We start from the raw sequence: 13145 nt of genomic DNA, 5'->3' as shown, positions 1-13145 counted from the left end.
GAATCGCTGAACATTGTATCAAAATAAAGAAAGCAAGCTAGCAAGCCAGGGTCAACAGAGCACGGGACTCTTGATTTTGAGGTTGTTAAGTTCAAGCCCCACACTGGTTGTCAACTACTTAAAATCTTGGCGGGGGGGGGGGGGGGGGGGGGGGGGGGGGGGGGGGGGGGGGGGGGGGGGGGGGGGGGGGGGGGGGGGGGGAGGGAGTTCCAAGGAAAATTAGTAACAACAACTACTGCAAAAAGCAGAAGAAAAAAAAACAAAACAAAAAAATGGGGGGGCGGTGCCTAATTGGGAAATTTCATACAAAGCCAAGGAATTAAATGTCTTCAGTAAAAGATCAGTAAATAGACATTACTGCACTAACCCAGAAGTCCTATTTCAACAAAATCAGAGATTATCCCAATTTTTTTAAGGTTATTTATAATTTTCCCAGTCACAAAAATATTCAGACTGCTCTACCTCTAAACAAGCAAAAAGGAGGTTCTATTATATAATGCTCTTAAATTTTTCTCATAAAGATCTGTTTTTTAGGCAGGCTCAATTCTTTATTACAAGTCAAGGTAAATCTAATACTAAATACAATAGTTAAGTCTCAAATTCATCATTTATATTAACCATACAAGTTGTGACACATTCTTTCAAGGCAATGCTACCTCCCAGATCCAAAAGACTACATACCAGACATTGAGTAACCGGTCATGTACTGCTCCAGACAAGAAATAAAGACCAGTGATTCCATCAAAGGGTTGGCTCTCATTAGGAGGTCTGATAGTAGTGAAGATGAGTGACGAAACTGGCGTTGCATGGCCTGTGAAGTGCTAGAGAAAGTTAAATCTCAATTAGGAGAGGGAACAGAGCAGTAACAAAAATTAAAGAGTCCATCTGGACCATAAGCAATACATATGAGCCACATCTGAAATCAGAACTCCAGACTAAAGGTAACAGCTAAATTTAATTCTAAGCAACTGAGGCTATTTGTGCTATATTCCTCTCACTTTTAAAAACTCCCATCTGAAAATACTGAAAAATCAGGACATCCTTCTAACTCCCAGGGTCCTACCCACAATCTTTCTTTCTTCCATTTTTGCATTAAAGATCCACTTAATTCTATCCGTGTTTAAAGGGGTGCCTGGGTGCTCAGACACAGCCAAGGAATTGTAGGTCCTCATTTTACTCTCAGTGAGTCGAAACCACAATTTTAGGGCATCATCACAGCACCAAAAGTACACCCCTGGGCACACTCAAAACGTAACACTATGTCTCCATAGTCAAATACTGTGAATGTACTAAATGCTGGATGTAAGCTAGAAATCAAAACTACTATATTCCACAGCAGAATAAAAGATTTTTAATTCAAATTCTACTTATTTGTTCTATTCGTTTTTCAAATGCATGTGAAATGAACACATCTAACATATTTAATACCAACAAACCAGGTGTGGAGGCTAACTTTTGTCTACTGATTCCACTATTTGATATGCCTGAAAATAACAAATCTGTATTCTTAAAACAATATGCTACGGCTCAGACTTTCTGCCCTTCTCCATACTTACTCTAGATGACTGTTAGGCTTACAACTAATTTGATTCACTCACTCTGTAGATTTCTTTGGTCTCCAAAACCCACAGTTTGATTGTTCGACCAGCTGAAAGCAACATCTTTCCATCTGGGCTGATACACAGGGAGCTGACACTGCTATTGTCGCCTTTCCATTTGCTGTATTGTGAAGAGAAACAAAAACGCCTCAATGAATAGAGAGAAAACTTTACTCAGAGCAAAAAGATAGCAAAAAGCAAATCAAGCATTAAAAATATCACTTAAGGTTCTATGCCACATTACACTCCTTAAAAGCCTGTGTCAGGTGACTAACCTTGGACACTAAGGTAAAGCCTGCCTGCCCAATAAAACACATTCTCAAGAGGTTCCAGAAAATGGAAGAGTAAGAGTTTTAAGAATGTAAAATGGGTAGTTGTGTATCCTGTGATCTATGAAGTAGATTTTGGTAATGCCCAGGAAACTATCAGACTGGATACCAGGACCACCACAAGTCCATTCTATCCCTTTGGAAAGGCCTTCCAAAGCAGTTACAAACCAGAAATCATAACAGCAAAAATAACCTGATTTAAATAAATAGAACTTCTGTACCACAAAATAAGTCACAAACTTAAAAGCAAAAGCCTAAGGGCACCTGGGTGGCTCAGTCAGTTAAGCATCTGCCTTCGGTTCAGGTCACGATCTCAGGGTCCTAGGATCGAGCCCCGCATCCGGTTCCCCGTGCAGCGGGGAATATGCTTCTCTCTCTCCCTCTCCCCCTCCTCCTCCACCCCTTTGAACTCTCTATCTCAAATAAATAAATAAAATCCTTAAAAATAAATAAATAAAAACAAAATAAATGCAAAAGGCTAGAAAATACCAAATATATAAGAAAAGGATTAATATTCAGAATACATAAACACTCTATATTCAAGAAATAGCTCAAGTTCAAAAAAAATGAACTCAAAATAAAAATACACAAAAGATATGAACAGGCAATTCATACAAGAAATTCAAATTGTCAATAAACATGAAAACGATTACTTGATTCAAGTAATCAAGGAGATGTAGCAATAATGTAGGAGACCTTTTCCTTTACCCTTTTCAGCTCCTAATGCTTTTGACAGTTTTTCAAATTGTCCCAGAGCTTCAACATTTTATATTCCTTATTCCACACCTATTCACTTGACATACATAAAAAAGACAGGATCACCACCTGACAAGCTTCCCTGAGTCCATCTCGCCACTCGGCACTAACACGCCAGCAGAGAACTAACACCACTGCCACAGCTCCCTCCCAACCCCCAGTAAGAGCTGTGCAACTCACACTGTAACCTCCTACACGGGCATCACCTGGAGACTGATTAGACTTGATTCCCAAACCCCACCTGGACCTATTAAAACAGCTCTGTCTGCACAAGTAATTCACATGCACATCAGAGCTTGAAAAGCACTAGATTAAAAGATTCCTCTGTAGGAAATGTGACTGGTACCCAAAGTAATAACCCACACATACTGACATGTGAAGGCTTCCCCATCACTCTACAAATGAAGCCCAGCAATTGAGCCACCCACCCACACAGGCCTTCCAATCAGCTTTTTAATGTTTCATTTTCAAATAGTGACAGGCAGCCAAGGATCCACAGTCATTCGAAGAATGCCTTTAACATAAAAGAGGCTAAAATCAAACAAAAATCAAAACACATCCTCAAGAGGGAGATGATGTAAGGAATAAAAGAAAAATACTTTAAATCCTTTAATTATCTTCAGAGAGTTAGAAAATATTATATCCAGGAAAGAAACATGGTGCAACAAAAAGAAAATTAGGAGAACAAAAACAAAGCTCCCAGAAGTTAAAAAAAAATGGTTAGAGAAATTTAAAAATTCACTAGATGTGGAAGATGAAACTGAGGCAATCTCCCCAGTAACAAAAGGACAAAAGGGAAAATAAGAGAGAATAAATTTAAGGGATCAGTCCACTGATCTAAGTAATAATAGGTTGTTCTTAGAGAAAGGTCAAAGACAACAGAGGGATGAAATTGTCAAATACACACTAAAAGAAAACGAAGAACACAGAACTCCCGGGCTAAATGGTCCCCTGTGCGCCAATGTAATTCACGGACTAAAAATGCACTGGATATTTTAGAACATAAGGTTAATTAGTACTGAGAGCTAAGAATCAATTAAGCAAAAACAAATAAATAAATAAACCAATAAACCAATGCTTCAAAATCCTGAGGGAGAATTATTTCCAACCTAAAATTATCTTCAAACTATAAATCAACTGTGAGGATACAATAAAGGTGCTAGTAGACAAGCAAAATCTCACTAAATTTACCATCCTCATACTTTTCTTAGGAAGCTACCGATTGGTGTGTTTCACAAAAAAGAAGAGAGTAACCCAACAAAGAGAAAAATGGGATCCAAGACATAGAGGCTCCATCTGACAAGAGAATTTTCAAAATGATAATGAAAGAAAATCCCAGGATCATTGCTGTTCAGCAGATCCTGGAAGAAAGCTGAGAAGTCCTCCAAGAAATAGATGAAACTGGAGGGAAGCCTTCAAGAAATAAATACAACTGATTAACTGATATGCCCCAAAATAACATGCTACCGTGAGGGTGAAAATGAGCTAATGATAGGTATATACAAAACTAAGCAAATGAACAAAAAGGCAATTACACACCCCAAGAAAATCAGTTTTATGCCAGGAAATAACAAAAACCTGGTAGAGTACAAGGCTCATCTGTAATAATATTTAATGCAAACTATGAATAGTCCTTCATCAAAAACTGTGATGTACCAATACTGGGAGAATGGAGAGGGGAGAGGCTAGAGACCGAGAGCTAAATCCTCATCTTCCATGGGAGGAAGTCAACACATAGTACCTAAAATGGAGAGGAATGTAGATACTAGACTTTTCAAGGAATTTTTAATCAAATCAGGCATGCAAGATTTTAATACATAAACGTTAAATAATGATGCAAGAGTAAAATAATTGCACAAGATACCGTAAGATAGCATGCAATTACTGGTCAAATGAGTTGGATGGTGTTGGCAAGGCCTGGTGGAAGAGAAGAGATTTCAGTTGGGCCTTCTAGGAGGGGTTAGATTTGGATAGAAGAGGGTGGGGGAAGGGAGGTGGGCAGATGGCAAGACCAAAGGCTAGGAGAAAGGGCAGTGAAAGATTTAGAGGATTTACATACTAGGGAATAAATGGCTGATAGAGGACATGGGCCAAAGTATCTTAACAGCAGCATAAGGATGCCAGGAACGAAGTTGGGAACAATATCCTATGGGACTATGGTGTGGATGAGCTCAGGCTTGGATCCAACCTATTTCTCAACTGTAGAGCCTACTTCACAGCGTTAAAAAAAAAAAAAAAAAAAATCCAACACTGTGTACAATGTGAACAGAGCCTTGAACATTAGTAGCCCCTACGTGAAGTACTTGACATTAGGAACTCTCATCCAGACAGCATTTTAAAAATAGACTGGCATGGTCCCATCCCAGACCTAGGGGGTGAGAATCTCCACAGGTGTTTCTGACAGTCATAAGTGGAGAAAACTACTGCCACATGTAAATGAAGACACCTACCGAACCTCTAGGCAGATGACCTATTCATCTATACTGACTGCCCCAAACCCTCCTTCAAATTCTAAGCCTCCATCACCACCTCATCTGCTGAGTCTTGCCTTTCATGTATTATTTCAACTTCAACTTGTCTGAAAACGCAAAACCATTTCCCTCTTCTGGCCATAATTCCTACAAACTGTACCTCTACTCACCTAGTAAAGTCACAAAGCTGAAAACTGAAGAGTTACATTTACCTTATTGCTGTTACTTAATACCCCCTTCCATGCTACCCAAATGTTCTTAGGTGGTATCTTTTCCATTCTCATTTCCCACTCTTACATCCCACACTTGATCTACTACAACCACCGGCAATCTAGCTTCTCTGCCTTGTTCTGTTTTGTTTTTTAATGGCTTCTCTGCCTTTGAACCAGCTCCTTTCCATTTACTCTACACAATGCTGGCAGATGACCTTTTCCTAAAGCATTATCTTGGTGACTTTATTCCCAAGACATTACCTTTAGTGGCGCTCTCCTGTTTACGACAGAGAATCTAAAACTCCAAGAAAATAGTTTTAATACAGTAGAAAAACACTGTACCAGAGGGTGCCTGGATGGCTCATTTGGTTAAGTGACTGCCTTCGGCTCAGGTCATGATCCTGGAGTCCCAGGATCGAGTCCCACATCGGGCTCCCTGTTCAGCAGGGAGTCTACTTCTCCCTCTGACCCTCCTCCCTCTCATGTGCTCTCTCTCTCTCTCAAATACATAAATAAATCTTAAAAAAAAAAAGAACACTGTACCAGAATTCAAGACAGTATAAGAACTTCTCTGCCACTTACTAGCTGTAAGACCAGGAGCATCATTATCCTTCCTAGGGTCCTTATCTGCCTAAGTTGAATCAATTCAACATTTACTGAACATCTACTACAAAGCTTATGATAGGATTAGGTGCTTGAACTAGAAGAGTTACCTGAGATTTTTATCTACTGACAGTTAAGGCCAGACTCTTAAGATACTTTGGCCCATGTCCTCTATCAGCCATTATTCCCTAGTATGTAAATCCTCTAAATCTTTCACTGCCCTTTCTCCTAGCCTTTGGTCTTGCCATCTGCCCACCTCCCTTCCCCCACCCTCTTCTATCCAAATCTAACCTCTCCTAGAAGGCCCAACTGAAATCTCTTCTCTTCCACCAGGCCTTGCCAACACCATCCAACTCATTTGACCAGTAATTGCATGCTATCTTACGGTATCTCTTGTGCAATTATTTTACTCTTGCATCATTATTTAACGTTTATGTATTAAAATCTTGCATGCCTGATTTGATTAAAAATTCCTTGAAAAGTCTAGTTTAGTATCTACATTCCTCTCTGTGTCCAGTATCAAACTTGACCTACAGCCAAGAACACAGTCTTGATTTGTCCAACTCTAATGCAACAATAACAAGTTACCCCTCCAGTACTATGGAACCATCAACATTACTCACCACTTTACTTTGCATGTCTGTGTATTCCATTCCACAATATGTTTATCATCTGAACAACTATACAAACAGCCATTGTCTTGATGCCACTGTATGCAATTAACCTTGTTGTCATGTCCACCACTCTACAGATTAAAAAAAAAAAAACAGATTAAAAGAAAAAAACCCACACCTGATATAACATAATTACACATCCTAGAATCATTACTAAGTTAACAAAAAAGACAGGCTTTAACCTAACTAAAAACACCCTGACCTATAGCTATCTACTTCCAACATCAAAAATGAGATAAATCATCTATAAATTCATCAAATTAACTTTTTCCCTAAAGGGAAATTAACTTTCCCTTCTCTGTTGAAAAAATATACTTCCACATAGTTACATTTAACTTATTGATGACATAAGTCAAAGGATACGAGTTCTAAATGCCACTTGCTTTTGACAGGAATGCCAGCACTGGGGTGCCTGGGTGGCTCAGTCATTAAGCGTCTGCCTTCGGCTCAGGTCATGATCCCGGGGTCCTGGGATCGAGCCCCACATCGGGCTCCCTGCTCCGTGGGAAGCCTGCTTCTCCCTCTCCCACTCCCCCTGCTTGTGTTCCCTCTCTCGCTATGTCTCTCTCCGTCAAATAACTAACTAACTAACTAACTAAATAAATAAGGAATGCCGGCACTAAGACAAGACAGAATACTTCATGTACAGTGGCAAAAGCTTATGACACTTGAGTGAACTAATAAAGTCAAATCTTGGAGTTTAAAGTATTATGATAAAAATCATGTCTAGTCAAAACTATCTTTGAAAATCACAGTCACTTTTTAAAAAAACTACCAAAACTGGGGCACCTGGGTGGCTCAGTCGGTTAAGCATCTGCCTTCAGCTCAGGCCATGAAATCAGGGTCCTGGGCTGGAGCCCTGAATCAGGCTCCCTGCTCAGCAGGGAGTCTGCTTCGCCTTCTGCCTCTGTCCCTCCCCCCGTGCATACTCTCTCAAATAAATAAAACCTTTAAAAAACAAACTACCAAAACTATCTCTCAATAAAGAAACCACTGTTCCAGGGTGCCTGGGTGGCTCAGTCGGTTAAGCGTCTGCCTTTGGCTCAGGTCATGATCCCAGGGTCCTGGGATCGAGCCCCGCATCGGGCTCCCTGCTCAGCAGAGAGCCTGCTTCTCCCTCTCCCTCTGCCTGCTGCTTTGCCTGCTTGTGCTCTCTGTCAAATAAATAAATAAAATCTTAAAAAGAAAAAAAAAACCACTATTTCTTCAGGTAAACACTAAATATTTCCTTGTGTTATGGAAGATACCATATGAACAAAACTTTAAACATATTCAACATAGCAAGATGCTCGCTCACTCAGCAGCAAACAGGAATGGAGACATCAACTGGGGAAAGGCAAGTTCAACTCTCCCACCCACTACACACACATTCCGGGACAAACTCATTCAGGAGAATAAGCTCCTAAAATAATTTACACTGTGAGCAACTGTGATTTTCACTCTTTCTACTTGAATTCACATTACAATTAAATGAATATATGAATCACCATCATGTATATATGTAAACTAAGGATAAAACTCAAAATCACTATTTCTATTAGATTGCTCCCTTCTTTTTTTAAAGATTTGTCAGAGAGAGAGCCCACAAGCAGGGGGAGTGGCAGGCAAAGGGAGAAGCAGGCTCCCCAATGAGCAAGGAGCCCAATGCAAGACTCGATCCCAGGACATTGGGATCATGACCTGAGCTGAAGGAAGACACTTAACCAACTGAGCCCTCGAGGCATCCCAAGAAAAATACTTCTAAATATTAAGTTCAGCTATTTCCTTTCACTAGTATGAGCTATCCACTCAAAGAATTAAGTCCTATATCACTGACACATACACAAGAACTGAATAAAGGATATAACATAAATTCCATAGAAAAATTTCAGTAAGAAAATAAAATTTTCAAAGTTAGTAATCCAAGAGATTAAAGCAAAACAAAGTACATTTTCAGTCTGTCCATCTAGCATTTTGCTTATTAGCATTATAATACCCACACTGGTAAGGTTACAGAAAAAAATGGCACTATCATACATTGCCAGGAGCTAGTGCACCCATTTGAAAAACAATCTACCAACTGTCCATTCATTCATTCACTTACTCAACAAACATTTGCACAATACCAATTACATGTCAGGCACTGCACTAGACACTTGTAATAAATATACTATTACATCTAAATCCAAAAAAGCATGCAAGGTAGGTTACAGAATACCCATTTAAGAAATGAGAAGTTCAATTACTTACCCATGACCACATAACTAAAAGGACTCAAACTCAGGACAGAATAGTTCCAAAGCCTGATCCCTTTCTACTTCACCAATCATCCCAACACTCCTTACTCTGACCTTCTTATTTTTTTAATACATTCATTCCCTGTTAAAGATTAATGTATAATCCCATGAAGTGCCAAAATTATCTAAAAAGGAGTTCTAGGTTTCATTAGCATTATGTCCACTGCCACAGTAGCTGAATAAAGCAGCTATCACACTGCATGGATAGTAGGTACTTGCTCACCACAAAAGACTGATCAAATCAAAGGATGGGCTCCCAACTACAGCAGGGTAAAAGCCTACATGAGGACAGTACTCGACTTGGAGAGGAGGGAGGAAGTAAGAGAAATTCCCTTCTTACTATCTATACATCTAAATGCTTTAATTTGTTTTACAGTTGTATTTTTATACTCTTTAACATAAAAATAAGTAACATACTTTGAAATGCAAATTTAAAATCAGAATTTTTCATCTATCAAATCAGCTGAGCTTTTGTTAATGTTTTTGCTGTTTTAATGGGCATATCCAATGGTGGAAATAATGCTTTGGAATACAGGTACTCTTTCCATTGCTGATACAGAAAATCAGGAAAACTCTTCCAGAAACTATCTGTATACTATGCATAAAAAGCCTTAATATTAAAACCCTTTCACTCATTAATTACAGGTCAGTAATTTTGGGAATCCATGTAAACAGCAAACAAAATGTGTAACAACAAAAAATTAGAAAGCACCTTAAGGGTCGGTAATAGTTAAATCACCAAGGGACTATCCAATTTAGTGGGATTTTAGGGAGTCATTGCAAATGTCTTAACTAGTTCTTGACAAACATGAAAATTGCTCATGTTGTAATGTAATGGAAAATATCAGGTTACAAAATAGATGGACAGAACTCAACTGTATTTCTTAAACATATTCTTAAACATTAAAAAAAAAATTTTTTTTAAGATTTTATTTATTTATTTGACAGAGAGAGACACAGCGAGAAAGGGAACACAAGCAGAGGGAGTGGGAGAGGGAGAAGGAGGCTTCCCGCAGAGCAGGGAGCCCGATGTGGGGCTCGATCCCAGGACCCTGGGATCATGACCTGAACCGAAGGCAGACGCCTAACAACTGAGCCACCCAGGCGCCCCAAGAAATACAATCTTATTAAACATCTCTCGGTGATAGATATAAGAACAATTATTTCCCTTTTCAACATTATGTAGTTCCGAATTATCTATGGAGAATGTTACTTAAAACAGAAAACACTGTTTAAGGAGCGCCTGGGTGGCTCAGTTGTTGAGCGTCTGCCTTCGGCTCAGGTCATGATCCCAGGGTACTGGGATCTGGGATCGAGCCCCGCATCGGGCTCCCTGCTTGGCAGGAAGCCTGCTTCTCCCTCTCCCGCTACCCCTGCTTGTGTTCCCTCTCTCAGTGTCTCTCTGTCAAATAAATAAATAAAATCTTTAAAAAAAAAAAACACTGTTTGATTCATATATACAGAAAGCATTCCTATACAAAGACAGACATTCAGTGAACACCAAACACATAATGTAACAGACAGTGTCCAAAACAAATTATGCTAAGTTAAGTCACTGCCCTGTAGTGCCAAACTCTCACTTTGCTCTGTGATGCCGGGGCTGGGACTCCACAGACCACATCCCTGCTTTGCCAGCCAGATGGCCAGTAGGCTCCACCAATAAGGGCTGCTAGAGAGAGACAAGGCTGGAAGAGGAACTTGTTCTAGCCTGGCTCCTACTGTGCTCCTTTTGGTAGCAGCTGAACCCAATATGCAATTGTTCCAACACCTGAGGAACTATGCTCCTCCCCTCCCTTCAAGGACACCAGCAGTCAGTTACAAGCTCTGTCCTCAGAGGTCTGGACCGCAAGCATGGGGCCACTCTTCCACCAGAGACAGCAGCAAAGAGAACAACACCAGCTCCTCAAAGGTTTGAGTTTCAGCAGTTATCCCAACTGCCTCCTTTGTTCCCTAGCCCTAGAGGTGGTGAGCTCTTTCCTACAGTCACAATTTGAGGTACCTAGAACTCTTTCTACCCTTTATCTTAAATCTAGTCAACAGTTCTTCATATTCTAACCTACAACAAAGATTATGTTACCTATTATAGCTATTAACAAATATTACTGTTCGCAATTTTAAATGTGGGGGCAGAAAAATGCCCCTATAATACAGATCCTATAGCATTATTCGGTTTTGTTTTTATAAATCTCTAATAATCAGTTTCCCATTTCTTTTATATACAATATACATCCATACACACACACATACACACACTTATCTGTACTTACTATCAATTTACTGTGTAATTCTCCTTTTACTGTACTGTATAATAAAATACTACCAACTGCTGTACCAAGAGCCAACAAGTCAATCTGGTTACTCGTTTCTATAGCTTCTGATTTCCTTTTTTTCCTCTGGGGACTTTCCTGGAGGGGAAAAAGAAAAGGTTCATTTTGTATTTCAAACACAAGACATCATTAATGCATAAATGCAAATGCCCACTAACCCACAAATGAAATGTGACCGCTACCAAAAGACACTTAAAGATTGGGGGGGTGGGGCAGATGACTCACTCTCTAATGCTATCTTTCTCACTATTTGGGAAAAAAAAATCACTCCAATGGAAAGAAGAGTTTATAATTCTCTGTCCCTGTCCCCTAACTCTCTGGAAGGAAGGCGACAAATAGGGCATGCTCCCAGTATTCTCTTAAAAGGTCCAAGCAGCCTCCCTGCTGCTTCCACTTCTCAGAAAGGAACCACTCGTGACAGGTCCAAGTGAAGCCCCCACTCCCAAGCAGAGACTACAGATCCACAGCCAAGCAACCAACACTTCCCCTTTTTCCGTCTTCATCTTTCCTTGTGCTGTAGCTTCATTCTCAGGAAAGGGGACTCAAATGTTTTTATAAACAAACATTTATTTCAGTCTCAGTCAAAACACAGTTGTAACTAGTAGAGCATACTAGAAGTTGCTCTAGTGTGAGAATTAAGGGTTATTCTGAAAGTTCCATGCAGTCTTGGTGATCCTCATGACAAGAGGCACAAGTTCCAACCTAGTGTCAAATGCCACAAGACTGCTTTGATTTACTTCAAAAACAGAACAGCTGTTAGTCCAAACACAATCAATGATGACGACTTCAGGGTATTACCTCAAAGTTTACAATGCTAAAAATATGTAATTTCAGAACTTCTCTTCCATATGATGTTTGTTTGTTTGTTTTTTTAATTAAAGCGTGCCAGCCTGTGCTTTAGCAGAAAGCTGAGATACCCATTCTTTTAACATAAAACAGACCACTCACTACCACAGGAAAAAGAACAGCTTCCCAATAGCGCAAGACCTTTGCTCTACAGCACAAAGCAGCAGGCCAGGATACATAAAAATTTGCCCAACCCGAAAACCACCAATGAAAACTATGATGTTACAAGTGTATAAAGAATATCAAGGGGCGCCTGGGTGGCTCAGATGGTTAAGCATCTGCCTTCGGCTCAGGTCATGATCCCGGGGCCCTGGGATCGAGTCCCGTGTCAGGCTCCCTGCTCCTTGGGAGCCTGCTTCTCTCTCTCTCTCTCTCTCATGAATAAATAAATAAAATCTTAAAAAATAAAAATAAAAAAAAAAAGAATATCAAGGAGTAGGGGCGCCTGGGTGGCTCAGTCGGTTAAGCGTTTGCCTTCGGCTCCCTTCGTGATCCCAGGGTCCTGGGATCGAGTCCTGCATCAGGCTCCCTGCTCAGTGGGGAGCCTGCTTCTCCCTCCACCAGCCGCTCCCCCTGCTTGTACTCTCTTTCTTTCTTTCTCTGACAAATAAATAAAATCTTTAAAAAAAAAATAAAACCTATTAAAAAAAGTATCAAGGAGTAGATTTATAAAGCATTTTCCATTTTGTTTTTGTTTAGTTAATCTTATGGAGATGTTACATTTGAAGAATTTTATTCACTTGACACACTTAGGTCAACAAAAAGTAAAAAGATTTAACAAAAAATAGTAACTTTTTATATAGAGAAAAAAATACACATTTTGTAAGTCCTAAGAAATATATCTACATTAATAAACCCCAAAGAGAAGTTACAATTAAAAGCCAAAGTATAAAAACATATGATGGTCTTATCAGTAACATTTAATTTGCTTGAAACATTAAACCTTAGCACAAGCAATGTCCTAGGTCCCACCTTCAGTTCAGTGAATATCTAAAGCCACCTCTAAATGATCCCACAAGGCAGATGTGGTTTCAGCACAAGGTTATGAACACA

The 13145-nt window shown here is 39.7% G+C and overlaps 1 protein-coding gene and 1 non-coding gene across 2 annotated transcripts in view; both read right to left on the bottom strand.

The window, feature by feature from the left end:
- Positions 1-13145, bottom strand: part of WDR43 (WD repeat domain 43) — a 47590-nt gene that overhangs the window by 27674 nt on the left and 6771 nt on the right. Inside the window, exons 2-5 of the mRNA XM_035728883.1 lie at positions 11187-11324; positions 6593-6714; positions 1599-1719; positions 682-821 (exon numbers count right to left, since the gene is read on the bottom strand). Of these exons, the coding sequence (XP_035584776.1) occupies positions 682-821; positions 1599-1719; positions 6593-6714; positions 11187-11324 (521 nt within the window). The remainder of the gene's footprint in view (positions 1-681; positions 822-1598; positions 1720-6592; positions 6715-11186; positions 11325-13145) is intronic.
- Positions 1137-1221, bottom strand: LOC113938820. Its single transcript, XR_003525019.1, has one exon. It is a non-coding gene; the product is annotated as a small nucleolar RNA SNORD53/SNORD92 (small nucleolar RNA).

The sequence above is a fragment of the Zalophus californianus genome, chromosome 8 (genome assembly GCF_009762305.2).
Source record: "Zalophus californianus isolate mZalCal1 chromosome 8, mZalCal1.pri.v2, whole genome shotgun sequence".
In the NCBI taxonomy this organism is placed as follows: domain Eukaryota; kingdom Metazoa; phylum Chordata; class Mammalia; order Carnivora; family Otariidae; genus Zalophus; species Zalophus californianus.
This window is presented reverse-complemented; position numbering and strand designations above follow the sequence as displayed.